At 44.4% G+C, this 18,705-nt stretch overlaps 1 protein-coding gene across 1 annotated transcript in view; it reads left to right on the top strand.

Annotated features, from left to right (window-relative positions):
- The window catches only part of LOC107121000 (dihydropyrimidine dehydrogenase [NADP(+)]-like), a 633,529-nt gene extending 623,567 nt beyond the window's left edge, over positions 1 to 9,962 (top strand). The window contains exons 17-19 of the mRNA XM_015423794.1: positions 3,112 to 3,232; positions 6,188 to 6,307; positions 9,893 to 9,962. Of these exons, the coding sequence (XP_015279280.1) occupies positions 3,112 to 3,232; positions 6,188 to 6,307; positions 9,893 to 9,924 (273 nt within the window). The 3' untranslated portion in view covers positions 9,925 to 9,962. The remainder of the gene's footprint in view (positions 1 to 3,111; positions 3,233 to 6,187; positions 6,308 to 9,892) is intronic.
- The last annotated feature ends 8,743 nt before the right edge of the window (positions 9,963 to 18,705 follow it).

The raw sequence follows: 18,705 nt of genomic DNA, 5'->3' as shown, positions 1-18,705 counted from the left end.
GATAGATGTGGAACGATTTGGAATGCTAAGATTCTAAACAGTCTGTAATGGTACCATCAATCAACTAGCCACTTCTCAGTCACGAGGATGACTTTATTAAAAGATGTGTCACTAACAAGATTTCTGTTTAGAATGGCGTGCAATACATCAAGCAGGTAATATGAACAAAGTTCAAACAGACTCTATACCAATGAGTTACTTTCCCGCCCGGGAAGAACCGCGCCAAATTAATGGGAATCATAACGGCTTGGGTATTCCAAAACATCGTCGTTCCCAGGCTCTGAGCGATAGGCGTAGACATAAGCGAGCTCCCTTATCTCCCACCTGCCCTTGAAGTGTTTCTGCATTTCGCTAACAAGCTTGCCGTTTATGAGCATGTGCATGGGTCACTAGGCAACAACTATCAACATATGAGTTAATACAGAAAGCATTGCAGGGTAAGAGGTCCCAACAGGTGAAGCATATATACAATGAACAAATCATGACAGCTTGCTGACAACTGGGCACTCTATGAAATTAATGAGCAGTGGGTTTAGAACAGATAAAAGGAAGTACTTCTTCACCCAAAGAGTAATTGACATGTGGAATTCACTACCACAGGAAGTGGTGATGGCTACAAGCATAGACGGTTTCAAGAGGGGACTGGATAAACATATGGAGCAAAGATCCAGCAGTGGCTCTAAGTCACAATGTATAGATGGAACATTATATCTGGGACAGCGATACTCTGTATTCTTGGTGCTTGGGGGGCAACAGCGGGAGGGCTTCTGGAGTTCTGGCCCTGCTGGTGGACCTCCTGATGGAATGTTAGACTGGATGGGCAATTGGCTTGATCCAACATGGCTTCTCTTATGTTCTTATGTTCACCTGGTTTGTTCACAGGCTGTGTCCATGTACTGTCTGTTTTTTGAAAAATATTTTACCATTCTCCTGGAATCTTTTAAACTAATTCAGCGTATATTAGCAACAAATGAAGTATTTAAAATGTTAAAAGGCATTACCAGTGGTTGTCACAAGTAAGGGCAATTTATCCTAAAGTAATGAAGTAAAAGAGTGTTTGATGTTCTGGAATCAAGGAGTACTACCACAGAGCCATTTCCAATGGCATGGGTAGCTCATTGTCCTCTAAAGGATGTCTGTCCCATGAGGGTAATAAGTACTTGAAGATGTCTATTTCTAGCCTTTAAAAAAGTGTGAATTGATTTCCTTTCCAATTAGCTTTTTGTTATTCTGAACTATTCACCAAAGTAGATGAGTGTTCAGAGAAACCATTTGACTCCTTTAGAACTACTGGACTTTTTGAAGTTATCAGGGGAGGTGAATGTGCTGTCATTTATGACTTTTGGGTGAGTTCATATAAAATGGGGTCACTGTATATTTCAGTACCACCCATGGGTTGGGTCCAAAGGTGTCTTTTTACTCATGGAAGGAATCCTTCTTTGAGTGAAAAATTCCTTTTAAATGCAGAAGGGCATCTTTGGTTCCAACCCAAGGTCTCGAAGGGACTTGACTATGCCAGGGATGACCAAATTCAGTATTCTTGACGGTCTGTTTGCTTTCCATACAGCATTCCATGAGCTAGAAGTATATTCTGGTGGAAGTTGGTATGGCAAAGAATTCAGTTCAATGTCGAGGAAGTCAGTATATGATGTTACTAATATGACACAATATATACTTTGTATATTGCAGGTAGGTCTATTTTTCACAGATATGATTTAGTACATACTTAAATGATCTCACCAAGTACATTGCAGATGACAGTGCAATCCTTAGCATAGTTACATCCTTTTAAGTCCATTGAAATCAACTCTGTTGCGGATTGCACTATAAGTGTGCCTGCTATCTCTATTACGCCACTGTTATCAGAGTAGCTATCGGGGGAGAGGGATGCAGTGTTGTTTATGACTTGATAGCACCACTTTTATCACATTTGTCACAAGTATGAGCCTCTGAAAGTTCTTTACTGCAATGTACAAACGGACCTTGTCATAACTAGGCAATCTCTGTCATAAATTTGGACCAACTCGGCACCATACTTCAGGTGAACAGCTAGATTCGAGTCCATGAGCACCTTAGAAACCAACAAGATTTTGGGGGTATGAGCTTTCGACAGTCAGCGCTGCCTTGGCTCTTGAAGTCTCATACCCCCAAAAGCTTGTTGGTCTCTAAGGTGCTGCTGGATTCGCATGCAGCTCTTCTCCTGCTGACCAACATGGCTGCCCTCTGAAACTGCACTCCAGTAAATTCATTCTTCTGGACCATATCTACATAGTAAAATAATGCTACGTGCAGAATTAAAACTGAGGTGTGTCATTAAAGCGTGGGGTTTTATGCAGCTTGACAGCCATCTTTCTTTTCTTAATATGTGGAACTATGAGCAGACTTCTTTTCCTAAAAACTTTGATTAAAATTTATTTAGCCCAGGGGCCAGATAAAAGTGATGTTCAGGCCTGTATCTATCCAATGGATACCAAATCACAAATACTTAAATAGTTTTGATAGGTGAACTCCCCCTGTGTTGTTGTTGTTTTTTAAACCATTTGGATAGCGTACTGCCTTTGCTTTTTTCTAGAGTTGAAAGGCAAACCCCCCGCCCCCCAGTTGCTAGGAGCAGGAAAAAAATTGGGGGGAACAGTGTCAGAGCCCAGCCCCACAAAGGTCTAGAAATTTACCCAATCTCTGTTGTTGTTGCCATAGAGATTAAGAAAGCTCCTAAAGCATCACAGGGTGGGTACAGTAGCAGTTACACTTTCCTTCCCAGTCTCTCCCCCCCCCGAGCTCCCAGGGATTGTGGGCACGGGCATGGCATCCCTACTATATTCCAAGCTGGAAATTGCATGTAGCAGGTCACAGTGATTACCTGAGTAACTTTCATGCACTGGGTTCAGTTCTACTGTTTCTTAGTCCTCTTTGGTTGGTTGGTTTTTTAAAAGTGCTACAGACACTGTGAAGATTCTTTCTGCTTCCTGTTGCACTTGAGTGGAGAGCTTAAGCTAATAAGGCAAAGCCTTGAAGTATAATTTCTGCACAGCACAGTGCAGCAGATTGTCAGAAAGTTTTGATCATGTTACTGTTAATTATGCACTATATTTGTCTGACCTATTTGAACAGGATCCAGAGTTGGTGCGCAACATCTGCCGCTGGGTGAGACAAGCTGTTCAGATCCCTTTCTTTGCCAAGCTGACCCCCAATGTCACAAATATTGTGAACATTGCAATGGCTGCACAACAAGGTAACAAACTTAGATGTGTCCCTTTGCATTGTGATTTAGGCTTGCAGCTTAATAGTAAAGAATGACAGATGACTAGCATTTAGCTGCAGCATCCAGGGGCATGAGGGGGGAAGAGGAGCCACATAATGTGTAGTGTATTTCTCAGGCTGTTGTAGTGTGTTTCTCAGGCTGCGTCACTCCTTGCTGTGGCCTCAGACCAGGGCCCCTTTATATTTATGCATAAGGGCTGCCACCTGCTTTACATAAAGGCACCTAAATAGCTGTACAGTGCTTAGCTCATGCCTATTCCTACACTTCTGTGCCTACCCACAGTGAAAAGTTCCTTCCTTCTCTCAGTCCACCTCCACACTGTTTTCTTTCAAGTTCCTTCAGCCAGTCCCTCCTTTGGTTCTTCGGGGATGGAGTCTGATTGCTGTCCCAAAGCACCTCCTCCGACTCAGTCCTTCTTCTTCTGCCAGCTTCTTCCCAGCCTGGAATAGACTCTGCCGGTGTCTCAGGTTTCTCACAGCCCCTTGCCCCCCTCCCTTGGCTGGCCTCTGTGACTCTTCCTTGTCCTGGCATCTTTGGCAGCTTCTGTCTCTGCTGCTCCTCCTTAGCCTCTCTCTGCTGCTGCTGCTCCTCCCCCTCTCATTTCCCCAAACACCGAACTTCTTTAACAGTGCGATCCTAACAGGTTACTGGGAGAAGGATTCTGAGTAGTCCTGGCTAGCATTGCTCTCTAGGGCTGTGATCACACACACTAAATAATCCACTTTCAATCCACTTTCTAGATGGATTTTACTGTGCAAAGTGGCAAAATCCATTTGGAAAGTGCACTGAAAGTGGATTATTTAGTGTGTGTGCTCACAGCCTATATCTCACATTGGGATGTCTGAACTTCACTTTTGCTGCGGCAGTGATGTGTCACTTCGGCTGGTTTGTTGGCTGCACAAGGATTGGGATTTGTGAGCTTTTTACAGCTTCTGAGAAGAGCAGTTGTAGCTCCAGAGTTTTTCCAAGAGAAATATACATCGGCACACAAAAGAGTTGCCATTTTTCTGTACTACATATGGAAGAATATAAAACAATTATGCTGGTTCAAAGATTACCAGGAACTTTTTACACGGTGGAGGCATGATATCATTCCTACCACTCCACTCTGCAGGTAGAGTAGAGTAGAGTAGAATAGTTCTTTATTGTGGCCTACAAGCCATAACACTCTGCAGATGTATTAAACACATGCTCCCCCCCCCCGCTCATTCATGCAGACATCTCAAAAAAGGAGGGAGAGATTGCATGAGCCAGACACTTGCATGGGATTCACAGTTCATTCATGAAATCATCTCTTTGGTGGAGGGAGTGGAACACTGTAACTCTATAACTTTAAGAACAAGGCAATGTATTACCCAGGAGTGCATAGTCCTCTGTGAACCCCCCCCCCCCCGAAATCATCTTGATATTATGGGAACACTTTCCTCAAAATTCCTATGAATATTTTGCCTGAGAATGGGTTTTTAAGTTTGGCATCCATTTGGGTTTTGCAGGAAAGATCAGGAGCAGAACTTTAATATCTCCATCCATGGATATTTTTGTAGAACCCACATGTGTCCTTATGGCTATTCTGTCACAGAGCAAAAAAGAACCTGCCTCAAATCTGTCTTCAGTGTAGCAAGCAGAGAAGGCCTTTGGCAAATGGCTATTGTTAGAATTACCTTCTCATAAGGATATTAATATTGATACATCAAAGCTTAAGCTTATTTCAGCTTTATTGGCAACTGCACACTTGTGCATTGCAATAAACTGGAAGAAGGATAAATCTTTAACATTGTGGAAGGTTAAGGTTCTAAGTTATCTCACTTTTTGGACAAGTGGAAGTGAAATGTCATAAAAGTGGGGAAATCCCCTCCAAGTATAGGTTCTTTATTTTCACGATTGTTGAATCTGTATTTCCTGAAAGTGTATTTTATTCACTTGTTTTAATGAGCATAGGAATTAACATCACATTCATAGTTTTCTTTCTTGTATTGGTTGTGTTCTATTTGATTTTATGTATGTTGGAATTCATTTTGTTGTTAAGATGTTAGAATAATTTTTTTTAAGAGAGAAGGCCTTTGTAACACATTCCCCCTTGAGGTTAACCTGGCACCTACTTTACTTTCTTTAGGTACCAAGCCATAAGACATCTTTTAGCCCAGCCTTTTAATTAGGGGCTTTGTCTTATCAGCTTTTTAATGGTATGCTTCTGTTTTATGGGTAGCTTTACCCTTTTTATGTCCAATTGCTTGTTTTAATGGGGTTTTATGTTGTGGCTTATGCTTCTTATGTCCGATTGTTTTAATGGGTTTTTAATGTTGTAGTGATTTAAATTATCAGGACTCTGAACAAGTGCCATTGAAATATCCTAAATAAATAAATAAAGCTGCAACACAGAAAAAATGAGGTTGAGGCTGTGACTCAGTGGTAGAACATTTCCTTAGCATGCAGACCATCCTTGATCCAATGCCCCTCCAGTTAAGGAATCAGGTAATGTGAAGGGGACTTCTCTTTGAGATCTGGAGAGCCACTGCACAATACTGACCTTGATAAACCAATGGTCAGAGTCACTATGGGGCACGTTCATGTGCTCCCATTCCCAATATATATGATTCTCTTGTTTCAAATATTACCCAGAGGTGCACATCAGTTTTCATCAAGCATGATTCAGCATGTAGCTGTAAGTCCACCACAGCTCCCAGATACATCCATCCATGGAAAAGATTGCTGAGATAGTGTGTGCATGCTTGAAATCCTTTAAATGTGTTACAGAAATACTTAGCATTGTTATTATTAATCATAATTAATTCCTTAAGACTGATCACAGTTAAATAGGGAGCTAGGCTTACCTTAATCATCTTTGGCCTGCTGCCGTAGAATAATTTTCAGTGTCTGTTGGTACACTAACAAGCTTATTAAGGTTATCACTGACATTGTTCACAGGTGGTGCAGATGGTGTTACAGCCACCAATACCGTGTCAGGGCTGATGGGACTGACAGCAGATGGCACACCTTGGCCTGCTGTCGGACTGGGGAAGAAGACCACATATGGTGGAGTGTCAGGTAGGTGTTGACCTTTTCTGCGCAAAATGGCTCCTTTGAGGCCAGCAAACTATCAGGAGGCTCTTGTAGCGAAACTAAGATGTTGCGTCTGCTGTGGCATGCTGAGTTCTTGATGCTTGTTATGGGTCAGGATTTCTAATAGTCATGACAGATGGAACAGACTGAGTGTGAACACCCTTGGGTTGACCTTTCCTTAATGGTGAAACACTGCAATGGAATGCAGTGAGAGGACCACCACTGGGAAATTTCTTTTCTTTTGGGACCCACAGTTTTCCTGGAATTTTTCATTATGTCACAGTTGTCAGACCTGATGTTAGACAGAGGCTAGTTAAAGGGAATTGCAAGAAGAAAAAACAAGCATTCCCAATGTGGTAACCAGTTTTTAAAATATGTTTTTAACCACCAATCTAGTATTTCCCCATTTGACCACTATAAACATCATATGTTGGATTCCAGTACAAATTGATATCTTAACCCTGGAAAGTGGGGGGGGGAGTTTTACAAACCAATACAGTGATTTATTTTCACTGATGAATTAACCTCTTTGAGCCCATGCCCAGAGTTACTGTGACAACATGAACCTGGTCCTGCAGAGACAATGGCCTGAGCTTCCGGACTGTAGTGGTACAGAGATTAGTTTCCTTGGAGATATAAACAGTGGTAAATATTCTTAGCATAATAGTGTCCTACTGTTTAAGCAAAATGCAGCTGAATCAGGCCAAATATATTTGGACGAGGCTGGACAGACAAAGGAGAATAGCGTTCTTTCATGTTGTTCTATTGTGCGTCAAGAAACAGGAAGGCTGTTTGGGGGTGACTAGCCTACTCTGTGTGTGTGTGTGTGTGTGTGTGTGTGTGTGTGTGTTTTAACTGACTTATAACTGTATGGAAACTAGTTGTGGCAGTAAATTGGTCCCCAGCCTTATATAGATAACTACCTTTTGTAGGGAGGTTATAATGGCTGGTGTTTAAAATAAAAATGAAATGCAGGAACAAGTATTGGCTTACTGCAGACCTGAGCGCTATCCATTTCTTTGTGTGAGGGGTAAGGATAGAGGAATGGACAGACAGATGAAAGAAGAAGGGGCAACACACTTGAAACTCTTGGGGCTTAAGTACTTCCTACACTTTATTATCCTATTTCAATTTTTTCCAGGCTGCCATGTTGACAGCAAAAGAATAAAAGAGGTCACAGAGGGTGCTGTGCATTAAAAATTAATAAAAGAACTATTGCAGTAGTATTTTATATACGTCACACTGTTCACTTTTTTTTCCTCTTTCATTTTGAGCTGCCATTTCTGAATATTCCTCCACGGCATGTCAGTCCAATAAAATGCTGAAATTGCTGCATTATGAAAAGTGTGTCCTCTATGCCACAGATTTAAAGTATGTGTATGGTACAGATTATAGCAGCACCTGACCTCTTGGCCCTTTTCAGGCCTGTCCCCATTTCCATAGGGAAAATAATCTGTTTTCCTGGTTGATAATTCAACTCTTTGGGGGGAAATCAATCATTGCTGGAAAGCTTGTGAGAAGTGAGGTGATTTTCCCTCTGAACCTAAGTGGACATTAAACAGGTGGTGGTTTTTGCAGTGTGTCTTTAAATGTTTTAAGTTTTACATAATTGGTTAATAAAAGGGAGGGGAGAGCAACTTTAAGTGATCCAGCCAAAGGAAAGTCCCATTGATTTCAAGGAGAGTTAAGCAAGTGATTGTCTTCTATTAGATTCTTAAGAGTACATAAATTTGATAGATTCCAGAAAAAGTAGGTGACTAAACAGTAAGGTTCCCTAGAGCTTAATTAACTTCTTGAAAAACATGCATATTTACATGAGCTGTCAGACAGTTCTTAAATGGCCTTTGTGTATTTCTACTTGTTGGAGCAAGGAGTAGGTATGAAAGTGTTCTCATTCTTCTTGGTTTGCATCATGTTACCCAGGAGTTTAGCCTCTGGATCTGAATTTTCTGAAGCCAGAAAAACTTTGGACTTTTTAGGGTGTTTCTGGTTTAGGCTTAAAGGGGAAACTCATTCAGTTTGAAGTGTTCTGCTGTGAAAGGTGCTGCTGTTTATTCCTTCCAGGTCATTCCTGTTTTGCAGAGAACTTGCACATACACACCTTCAAAAACTTATACAGTGATCCTCTTTCCTGCATAGGGACATATATTTCTAGTTGTTTTAAGTGACAAAGTGGGTTTGCCCTTGCAGTGAACAATTCTGCTAGATAAAGGTTGCCCTTCCCAATTATATATGACCTGTTATTGCATTACCACTCCATGTTCCAAACAGTCCATCACTAAGGGAAGTACTCCAATTTGCACTCCTTTAGATTATACCTCCCAGTCTCTTCCGGCATCCCACAATCACTGGCTAATGGAGACACACACTCTCTAGAAAGTGAAACTGAATACTGGATCAGACCTGTAATCCACTATGGGATAGTTGTACAGATGATATTATTTTAGGTGTGCTGTCTTCCTTCTCCTTTTTCTGTTCCATATCATTGTTAGTGAATTGTTCTTACTAGATTTCACAGCATCTCAGGGAGTATCTGATAATTTCTTCTTGAAAGCACAGCCCTCATTCCTGTATAGACATGCATTGGATAGTTCCCGTGTCATCATTGATGGCAACGTTTTTGCCTTCCTGTCCCTGCAGTTAATACCTGATTATGTTAATTGATTATGCATTCCCTTCTCCAGTTCATAGACTCTTAGAATCACAGAGTTGGAAGGGGCCATACAGGCCATCTAGTCCAACCCCCTGCTCAATGAGGGATCAGCCTAGAGCATCCCTGACAAGGTTTTATTCAGATGCTGCTTAAAGACTGCCGGTGAGGAGGAGCTCACCACCTCCCTAGGTAGCTAATTCCACTGTTGAACAACTCTTACTGTAAAAAAGTTTTCCCTAATATCCACCCATTATCTTCCTGCCCTTAATTTAAACCCATTATTACAAGTCCTATCCTCTGCGGCCAACAGAAACAGTTCCCTGCCTTCAAATACTTAAAGAGAGCAATCATGTCCCCCCTCAAGCTCCTCTTCTCCAGACTGAACATTCCCAAGTCCCTCAGCCTTTCCTCATAGGGCTTGGTCTCCAGGCCCCTGATCATCCTCATTGCTCTCCTCTACACTCACTCCATTCTGCCCACATCCTTTTTGAAGTGAGGCCTCCAGAACTGCACACAATACTCCAGGTGCGGCCTGACCAATGCAGTGTACACTGGGACTATGACATCTTACAATGTTAATGTTATGCTTCTGTTGATACACCCCAAGATCACATTTTTTGTCACTGCATCACACTGGCTGCTCATATTTAACTTACATTCCACCCGTACCCCGAGATCTTATTCACACACACTGCTACTGAGAAGTGTATTCCCGAGACTTCCAGTTTTGGCGACTCACAGGCAGGTGTGCTCCATTGTAGTTCTGATGCGAGAGCCCTGCAAACATGCTGATGGGGGGGTCTGAGTTGAACTTGGACCCCCCCAGACCCCCTGTAGAGGGGTCATAGCCTGGGGCACGAGAGGTGCCTCTCCCAAGGCGGAAGCCAAAGGATTGAGGCACTTTTTTGCCTCTATAGGTTCCCGCGGCACGGAGCTGGTATGGCACTAAGAGGCGTATTCCGGACCGAGCATACAAGGATCCCAAGGAATGATCGTCTCTACATGCACAATGAACACAAGTACAAATGTGAGTGAAGCCATGACCCAGCAAACAATTGATAAAATGCTAGCAGTAAAGCCATCCCAAAGCCCCAAACAAGTGGAAGGGGGAGGGGAATGCCCGAACCCGGAAAAGCTGAGTTTAAAGTGGGAGGCTGAAAGGGCAGCTTGAAGGAAGTGGATTACGATGGAGTGTGCGGCAGACCAGCAAAAAAGCAATAAATCACCAGACTTACAGAGAACTGTTAAACTTTCCTCTTGTGTAAACAATGATGCAGCGAGCAGAAAAAATGGTGCCAAAAGCGAAACTTATAACAAGAACGGCCAGCACATCATTGCGTCTACTAGTCCTGATGTAACCACAAACTTTCCCAAACTGATGGCTACAGCTTTGCGCCCTTTACTGGACCAGATTACCAACTTTAACATCAAGCTTGATACGTTGCAAAAGAAACTAAAAACTTCAGCGAGAAAGAAATAAAGTGGATGTTCCTGAAGCAACAACAGAAAGTGGCAGATGGACCTGAGACAGTGGAGGAGAACAAAGATGCAGAAGAAGAAGAAGAGAAGGATGGGGAAGATTCTGATACCATCTTGATTAGTCTGGCAGAACGCTTTGATCCTGAAGCAGAATCAGGGGCTCCCACACCTAAAGCATTTAAAAACTAATTTGGATTTTCACAGGAGGAGAGGAAAATGCAAAATAGTTTAACTTCGATAGTCTGATGTTTATTCTTAATGCATAACTTTAAACCTATGATATTTACACTATAGCCAAAGAGATTGTGATTGCTTGGTTGACACTTTTATATTATGAATCCTCATATTTTACTATTAAGATAATAGGAATGTATCAACAATCTTATATTTCTGTACCATGGATCCTTGTTACTCTTTATTTTAGGTTGTTCCCTTTTCCTGACCCTGTAGAAAATTAAAAAAATTGAAAAGGAAAAAAAAAGAAGTGTATCCGCTATCCAGTATGCATGTTCCTCATTTTTGTTACCCAGATGTAGAACTCAGCTCTGATCCTTGTTAAATTGCATCTTGTTAACATCCACCCACTTTTCCAGTGTGCTCAGATCTTGTTGAATTCTATCTCTATCTTCTGGTGTGTTTTCTGCTCCTCCCAATTTTGTGTCATCTGCAGATTTAATGAGTAGCCCCTCCACACCCTCATCCAAATCATTTATAAAAATATTGAAAGTACCAGACCCCGAACCGAGCCCTGTGGCACCCCACTGGACACCTCCCTCCATTCAGATAAAATGCCATTGACAACTACATTTTGAGTGCAGTTCTCCAACCAGTTCCTTATATACCTAACTATCCTCGAATACACTCCACAGTCCTCTAGTTTACCCATCAGAACATCCTGGAGAACACTGTCAAAAGTTTTACTGAAATCCAGGCAGAAGAAGAAGAGAAGAAAGAGATTGGATTTATACTCCACCCTTCACTACCCCAAGGAGTCTCAGAGCGGTTTACAATCTCCTTTCCCTTCCCCTCCTCTTCGACCTTTTCAGTTTTTCATTCACTTCTACATTCCAGTTCTGGAAATCATTCCACCAAGTCTCTGTAATGCCTACTAAATCATATCCCTCTGCCTGCATTAGAATCTCAAGCTCTTCCTACCTATTGCCCAAACTTTGGGTATTGGTACACAGACACCTGAAGCTCCGCACGTTTGGCTCCATTAGACCTGGCCCTCCCAGGTGGGCCTGTGTTGTTTGCTGTCCCTCATTTAAACTCCTGTGTTGGTCGTCTCCTTCCCCTTGCGGTGTCAGTTTAAAGCCCTCTTGATGAAGCTCCCCAGGTTTCTGCCAAACACATTCTTCCCTGACCTTGACAGTTCTTCAAGGCACATGACCTGGCTACAGTGATCCATGCGACAGTCACCTCAAGGCTGGACTACTGTAACACTCTCTACATGGGGCTGCAGATCCGGAAGCTGCAGCTAGTGCAGAATGCGGTGGCCAGGCTGTTGATGGGTCTCCCCAAGTGGGAGCACATCCAGCCTGGGCTGAAAGCGCTGCACTGGCTGCCAGTGGTGTACCGGATTCGCTTCAAAGTGCTGGTTCTTACCTTTAAAGCCCTATATGGCCAGGGTCTGACCTACCTGAGGGACCGCCTTTCCCCACATATACCCCCAAGAGCACTTTGGTCGGGGACACAATACCGCCTGGTGATTCCACCCCCTGGAGGCAAAGCTTGCTTCAACCAGGGCCAGATCCTTCTCAGTGGCAGCCCCCACCTGGTGGAACGAGCTCCCGGAGGAGATCAGGGCCCTGCGGGATCTTATGCAGTTCCACAGGGCCTGCAAGACGGAGCTCTTCCGCCAGGCTTTTATATAGGGGCCGCCACCTCTGCCACCTCTATCACTACCATCATTGGAACAACGGGCTTGGGAGTGGTCCCCGGAAGAACTGCCATAATTCTGCATGGCACTGATGCTGCTGGACTGGCTTGGACCATCGACAGGACAATTTCGCCCTAATGAAATGATCGATACCATCTTCAGAGACCATCTTGTTGTATGGAGCACTTTATTTGTTTTTGTCGTGACTTAATAGCTTTTAATGTTTTATACTGCTTCTATGTATGGGCTTGTTTATACTGTTTCTATGTATGGGCTTGTGCCCCCGTGTAAGCCGCCCTGAGTGACCAATTGCTTCTCTTGGTGGGCCAGCTCGGTGGCTGTGAGATTCCCACCCACACACCATTCAATGTTTATAGTTATTGCAGTACTGTTGCCGAGCAGGACTATCAAAGAGCAGCTTGGATTCATTGGGGGGGGAGGACTTATTATCTGTACAAGCCATATGCTATTTATTTCTTAATTTTGTTTCCTAATTTACCCATTTCATTTCACTGTATTTGTGATTGCTTGTAGCAGAGTAAGAGTAATTAAAAAAAAAAATCAGTGGCATTTATTTACCTAAGAAATTTTGTATCCTGCCCTTCTTGCGAGGAGCTCAGCATGTGTACACCATTCTCACTTCCTGCATTTTATCTTCACGGAAGACCTATGAGGAAGGTTTGGCTAAGAGAACATGATTGTTCCAAGGTCACCCCGTGAGCTTCATGACATAGAGGGGATTTGAACTGGGGCATCCAAGAGCCAGGTCCAACTCTTTAACCCCTCTACACCATGCTGAGTTCTAGTGCTGTCATACATTCCATGTAGAATACAAAGTAATTTTGGAGTTGTATGTATTCTATAACTTCTCCTTTGCCTGTTCAGTTTTCAGCACATTTTGGTATATCCCAGTGTGAATATTCATGTTATGTCTTCACAAACAGCCATTTGTTTATTTTGTTGTTGTTGTTGCCATCCAGTCACAGCTGACTTATGGCGACAGTAGGATTTTTAAGGCAAGAGATGTTCAGATATAGTTTGCAATTGCCTGACTCTGAGTTGCAACCCTGATATTCCTTGGTGGTCTCCCATCTAAATACTAGCCAAGGCCAACCCTCCCTAGCTTCTGAGATCCGATGAGATCAGGCTAGCTTGGGCTATCCAGGTCAGGAAGTTTAGTTTGCTTAGTATTGACTAATGGCTTATACTTATTGCTCCTGCAGTTTGTCCTTGTCATCAAAAACATCTGCTCACATGAATAAATTGTGGGTATTGCTGCATCCATGGGAGGGTATTGCTATAAAGTCAGTGAACCTTCTTTCCACACCCCAAACATACACCAGCCCTTCTGTGCACTTGTTCCATTAGAACCAGGTCAGAATAGGCCACGATAGCTCATTCCCGTCAAATCTTGGAAGCTAAGCAGGGTCAGTCCTGGGAGGAGGAGGAGGAAGAGGAAGAAGCAGCAGCAGCAGAGTTGGATTTATACCCCACCCTTCACTCAGATTCTCAGAGCAATTTACAATCTACTTCCCCTCCCCTCCCCACAACAGATACCCTGTGAGAAGAAGACGAGAAGAAGAGATTGGATTTATACCCCGCCCTTCACTACCCAAACGTGTCTCAGAACCGCTTACAAACTCCTTTCCCTTCCCCTCCCCACAACAGACCCTCTGTGAGGTAGGTGGGACTGAGAGAACTCTGACACAAACTGCTCTTGAAAGAACAGCTTGGAGAGAGCTGTGACTGGCCTAAGGTCACCCAGCTGGCTGCATGTGGAGGAGTGGGGAATCAAACCCGGTTATCCAGATTAGAGTCTGCCGCTCTTAACCACTACCCCAAATTTGGATGGGAGACCACCAAGGAAGTCCAAAGTTATTATGCAGAGGCAGGAAAAGGCAAAGCACCTCTTTTCGTCTCTTGCCTTGAAAACCCTACAGGGTCACCATAAGTTGGCTGTAACTTGATAGTGCTTTACACACACACATAGGAGAGGGCCACCTGCCCCACCTTGCTGCTGGTCTGTGCTGTGCCCAGAAGACCCCAAAGGTCTCAGATGTGAGGTGGCCTCTACTTCTCTCCTCTAGTCTCAGCAGGGGACTTGCTGACATCTTCTAATTAACCTCTTCCATCCTGCTTTTAAAGATATCCCTGGATGCTGCACATGCCCCACAGGGGCTTCTAATCATTTGCAGGCAGAGAACCTCCTGATGGATGCTATTGCTGTACTTCATTTTCTTTCCTGTCTGCTGGTAGAGTGGGTGAGCTGCCCTTAGCACCCTGTTCTGTTTCTCCTTCATTGTCACTCTACTGCAGAATGGCTTGGAGGTGTGTGGAGTTTTAAAGGGGCTGCATCCCCAGCCTTGCCTACCTGCCTCTTGCCTGTTTCCAGATGAATGGGCAGTCAGCCTTGCACAACCACCATCCTGCCAATCAGCTGTATGGTCAGCAGTGATATTTATTTATTTATTTATTTATTTATTTATTTGTTTGTTTGTTTGTTTATTCTTTAGATTTGTATCCCGCCCTCCCCGGAGGCTCAGGGCGGCTAACAAGGGCATAAAATGCTTGATAGAAACAATAAGAACAGTATAAAAATACAATACAATATACAACATAATACAATTCATAAAATATCGGTGCTCTGCTGCTTACTCCAATTCATAAGATCAAGATGGTGTTCTACAGATGTTATAACAATACAACAACCGTATATGTCCCCACAACCCTGTCATCCGCCAGGTACGTCTCGCACCCCCTATGATACCCGCACCAGCGGTGGTAAGGGTGCGGTGATGGGAAAAGCGTTGATGGAATAATGGTGGCAGCTTTCTTACTTGAAAGACTGGCGGAAGAGCTCCGTTTTACAGGCCCTGTGGAACTGCCCAAGGTCCCGCAGGGCCCGGATCTCTTCTGGGAGCTCATTCCACCAGGTAGGAGCCGCCACCAAAAACGCCCTGGCCCTGGTCACAGTGAGTTTGATGTTCCTGGGGCCTGGAATATCCAGGAGATTTTTGGTCCCCGACCATAGTGCCCTTGGGGGAACATGCAGGGAAAGGCGGTCCCTTAGGTAGGCCAGACCCTGGCCATATAGGGCTTTAAAGGTAAGAACCAGCACTTTGAAGCGAATCTGGTATGCCACTGGGAGCCAGTGCAGCGCTTTCAGCACAGGCTGGATGTGATCCCGTCTAGCTGCAGCCTCCGAATTTGCGACAAAGGCAGCCCCATGTAGAGAGCGTTACAGTAGTCTAACCTTGAGGTGACCGTTGCATGGATCACTGTAGCCAGGTTGTCATGGTCGAGGAAGGGGACCAACTGTCACGCCAGCCGAAGATGGTAAAAGGCCGACTTGGCAGTGGCTGCTACCTGGGCCTCCATCGTTAGAGAGGAGTCCAGGAGCACACCCAAACTCCAATGCCGGCACCAAAGGCGCCCCTTCGAAGGCCGGGAGAGGGAGCCCCGAACCGATCCGACTCAGACCTAGGACCTCCGTCTTTGCCGGGTTTAGTTTCAGCCGACTCAGTCTGAACCAACCAGCCATGGCCTGTAACGCCCGGTGAAGGTAATCTGGAGTGGAGTCCGACCGGCCACCCAGCCTCAGATAAAGCGGGGTGTCATCTGCATATTGATGACACCCAAGCCCACAACACCGGGCAAGCTGGGCAAGGGGGTTCATGTAGATGTTAAACAACATCGGGGATAGCACTGCCCCCTGAGGTACCCCACATTCGATAGGCCACCTCCGGGACTGCTGATCCCCTATCACCACCCTTTGTCCCCGACCTTGGAGAAAAGAGGCCAACCATTGAAGGGCAAGCCCCTGAATCCCCGCGTCGGCGAGGCGGTGGGCTAGCAACTGGTGGTCAACCGTATCAAACGCGGCTGACAGATCTAACAACAACAGTGCCGCCACACCACCACGATCCAGATGTCTACGGAGGTCGTCAGTCAGAGTGATATAAATGTCAGGAGGGACAGGCATCCCCTCCCAAGTTGTTGTGCTGATGCAGGAGACCTCCCACCCTCAAGTGCTGTTGCCCACCACTGCTCTTGCAGCCAGCAGGAGAAAAATAATGGACAGATTGTCATCAGCACAACAGCATAACTTCCAGGGAAAACCTGGAAATGACATTGTGCCTGTCTAGGAATTAGATCCCCCTCATGGATCACTGCCTTGTTGTGGCGAGGGGGCTTGCGCAGTTCAATGAAGCTGTGGGCTATGCCGTGAAGGGCCACCCAAGACGGACAGGCCACAGCAGAGAACTCAGACCAAGCGTGATCCACCTGGAGAAGGAAATGGCAACCCACTCCAGTATGTGTGCCAAGAAAACCCCATGGACAGTATCAAAAGGCTAAAAGATATGACGCCGGAAGATGAGCCCCTCAGGTCGGAAGGTGTCCAATATGCTACTGAGGAAGAGCAGAGGACAAGTACAAGTAACCCCAGAAAGAGTGAAGCGGCTGGGCCAAAGCCGAAAGGACGCTCAGTTGTGGATGTGTCTGATGGTGAAAGGAAAGTCCGATGCTGCAAAGAACAATACTGCATAGGAACCTGGAATGTAAGATCTATGAATCAAGGTAAGCTTGACGTGGTCAAAAATGAGATGGCAAGACTGAACATCGATATCCTAGGAATCAGTGAACTAAAGTGGACAGGAATGGGCGAATTTAACTCAGAAGACCATTATATCTACTACTGTGGCCAGGAATCTCGTAGAAAAAATGGTGTGGCCTTTATAGTCAACAAGAGAGTGCAAAAGGCAGTACTGGGATACAATCTCAAAAATGACAGAATGATTTCTGTCCGATTCCAAGGCAAACCATTCAACATCACAGTAATCCAAGTCTATGCCCCAACCACTGATGCAGAAGAGGCTGAAGTGGACCGGTTCTATGAAGACCTACAACACCTCCTAGAACTAACACCAAAAAATGATGTCCTCATCATCATAGGGGACTGGAATGCTAAAGTAGGAAGTCAAAAGGTAACCGGAATAACAGACAAGTTTGGCCTTGGAAAGCAAAATGAAGCAGGGCAAAGGTTAACAGAGTTTTGTCAAGAGAACACACTGGTCATAGCGAACACCCTTTTCCAACAACCTAAGAGGCGACTCTACACATGGACATCACCAGATGGGCAACACCGAAATCAGATTGACTATATAATTTGCAGTCAAAGATGGAGAAGCTCTATCCAGTCAGTAAAAACAAGACCTGGAGCTGACTGTGGTTCAGATCATGAGCTACTCATTGCAAAATTCAGACTTAAACTGAAGAAAATTGGGAAAACCACGAGGCCATTCAGGTTTGACCTAGATCGCATCCCTGATGAATATACAGTAGAGGTGAAGAATAGATTCAAGGGTCTGGATTTGATAGATAGAGTGCCTGAAGAACTATGGACAGAGGTTCGTGACATCGTACAGGAGGCAGCAATCACCACCATACCAAAGAAAAAGAAATGCAAGAAAGCAAAATGGCTTTCTGATGAGGCTTTACAAATAGCAGAGGAAAGAAGGAAAGCGAAAGGCAAAGGCGAAAAGGAAAGATTTACCCAACTGAACGCAGATTTCCAGAGAACAGCAAGGAGAGATAAGGAGGCCTTCCTGAATGAACAGTGCAAAGTAATAGAAGAAAACAATAGAATGGGAAGGACTAGAGATCTCTTCAAGAAAATTGGAGAAATCAAGGGAGCGTTCCATGCAAAGCTGGCCATGATAAAGGACAAAAACGGTAGGGACCTAACAGAAGCAGAAGAGATTAGGAAAAGATGGCAAGAATACACAGAAGAACTATACAAGAAAGACCTCAATGTCCTTGACAAACACGACGGTATAATCACTGACCTTGAGCCAGACATCCTGGAATGTGAAGTTAAATGGGCCTTAGAAAGCATTACTAACAACAAAGCTAGTGGAGGTGATGGTATTCCAGCTGAGCTATTCAAAGTCTTAGAAGATGATGCTGTTAAAGTTCTGCACTCCATTTGCCAGCAAATTTGGAAAACGCAACAGTGGCCACAGGATTGGAAAAGATCAGTATACATTCCAATCCCAAAGAAGGGCAATGCCAAGGAATGTTCAAACTATCGCACAATTGCACTCATATCACACGCTAGCAAGGTCATGCTCAAGTGACACTGTCTAACCATCTCATCCTTTGCCGTCCCCGTCTTCTTTGACCTTCAATCTTTCCCAGCATCAGGGTTTTCTCCAGTGAGTGCAAACATGTCTTTCAAATGCCGGGAAAGATGCCTGGCTTTAAAGTTTGATGCGAACGTATCAAGCAAGCTAGTACTGTGAAAGGGTCATTATGGCTCCTGATTCTGCCACTTTCTCCAGATACTTGGTGACATATCTCTGCAGGTCTGCT

Source organism: Gekko japonicus, unplaced genomic scaffold (assembly GCF_001447785.1).
Source record: "Gekko japonicus isolate JY-2015 unplaced genomic scaffold, Gekko_japonicus_V1.1 scaffold151, whole genome shotgun sequence".
NCBI classification, from domain to species: Eukaryota; Metazoa; Chordata; class Lepidosauria; order Squamata; family Gekkonidae; genus Gekko; species Gekko japonicus.
This window is presented reverse-complemented; position numbering and strand designations above follow the sequence as displayed.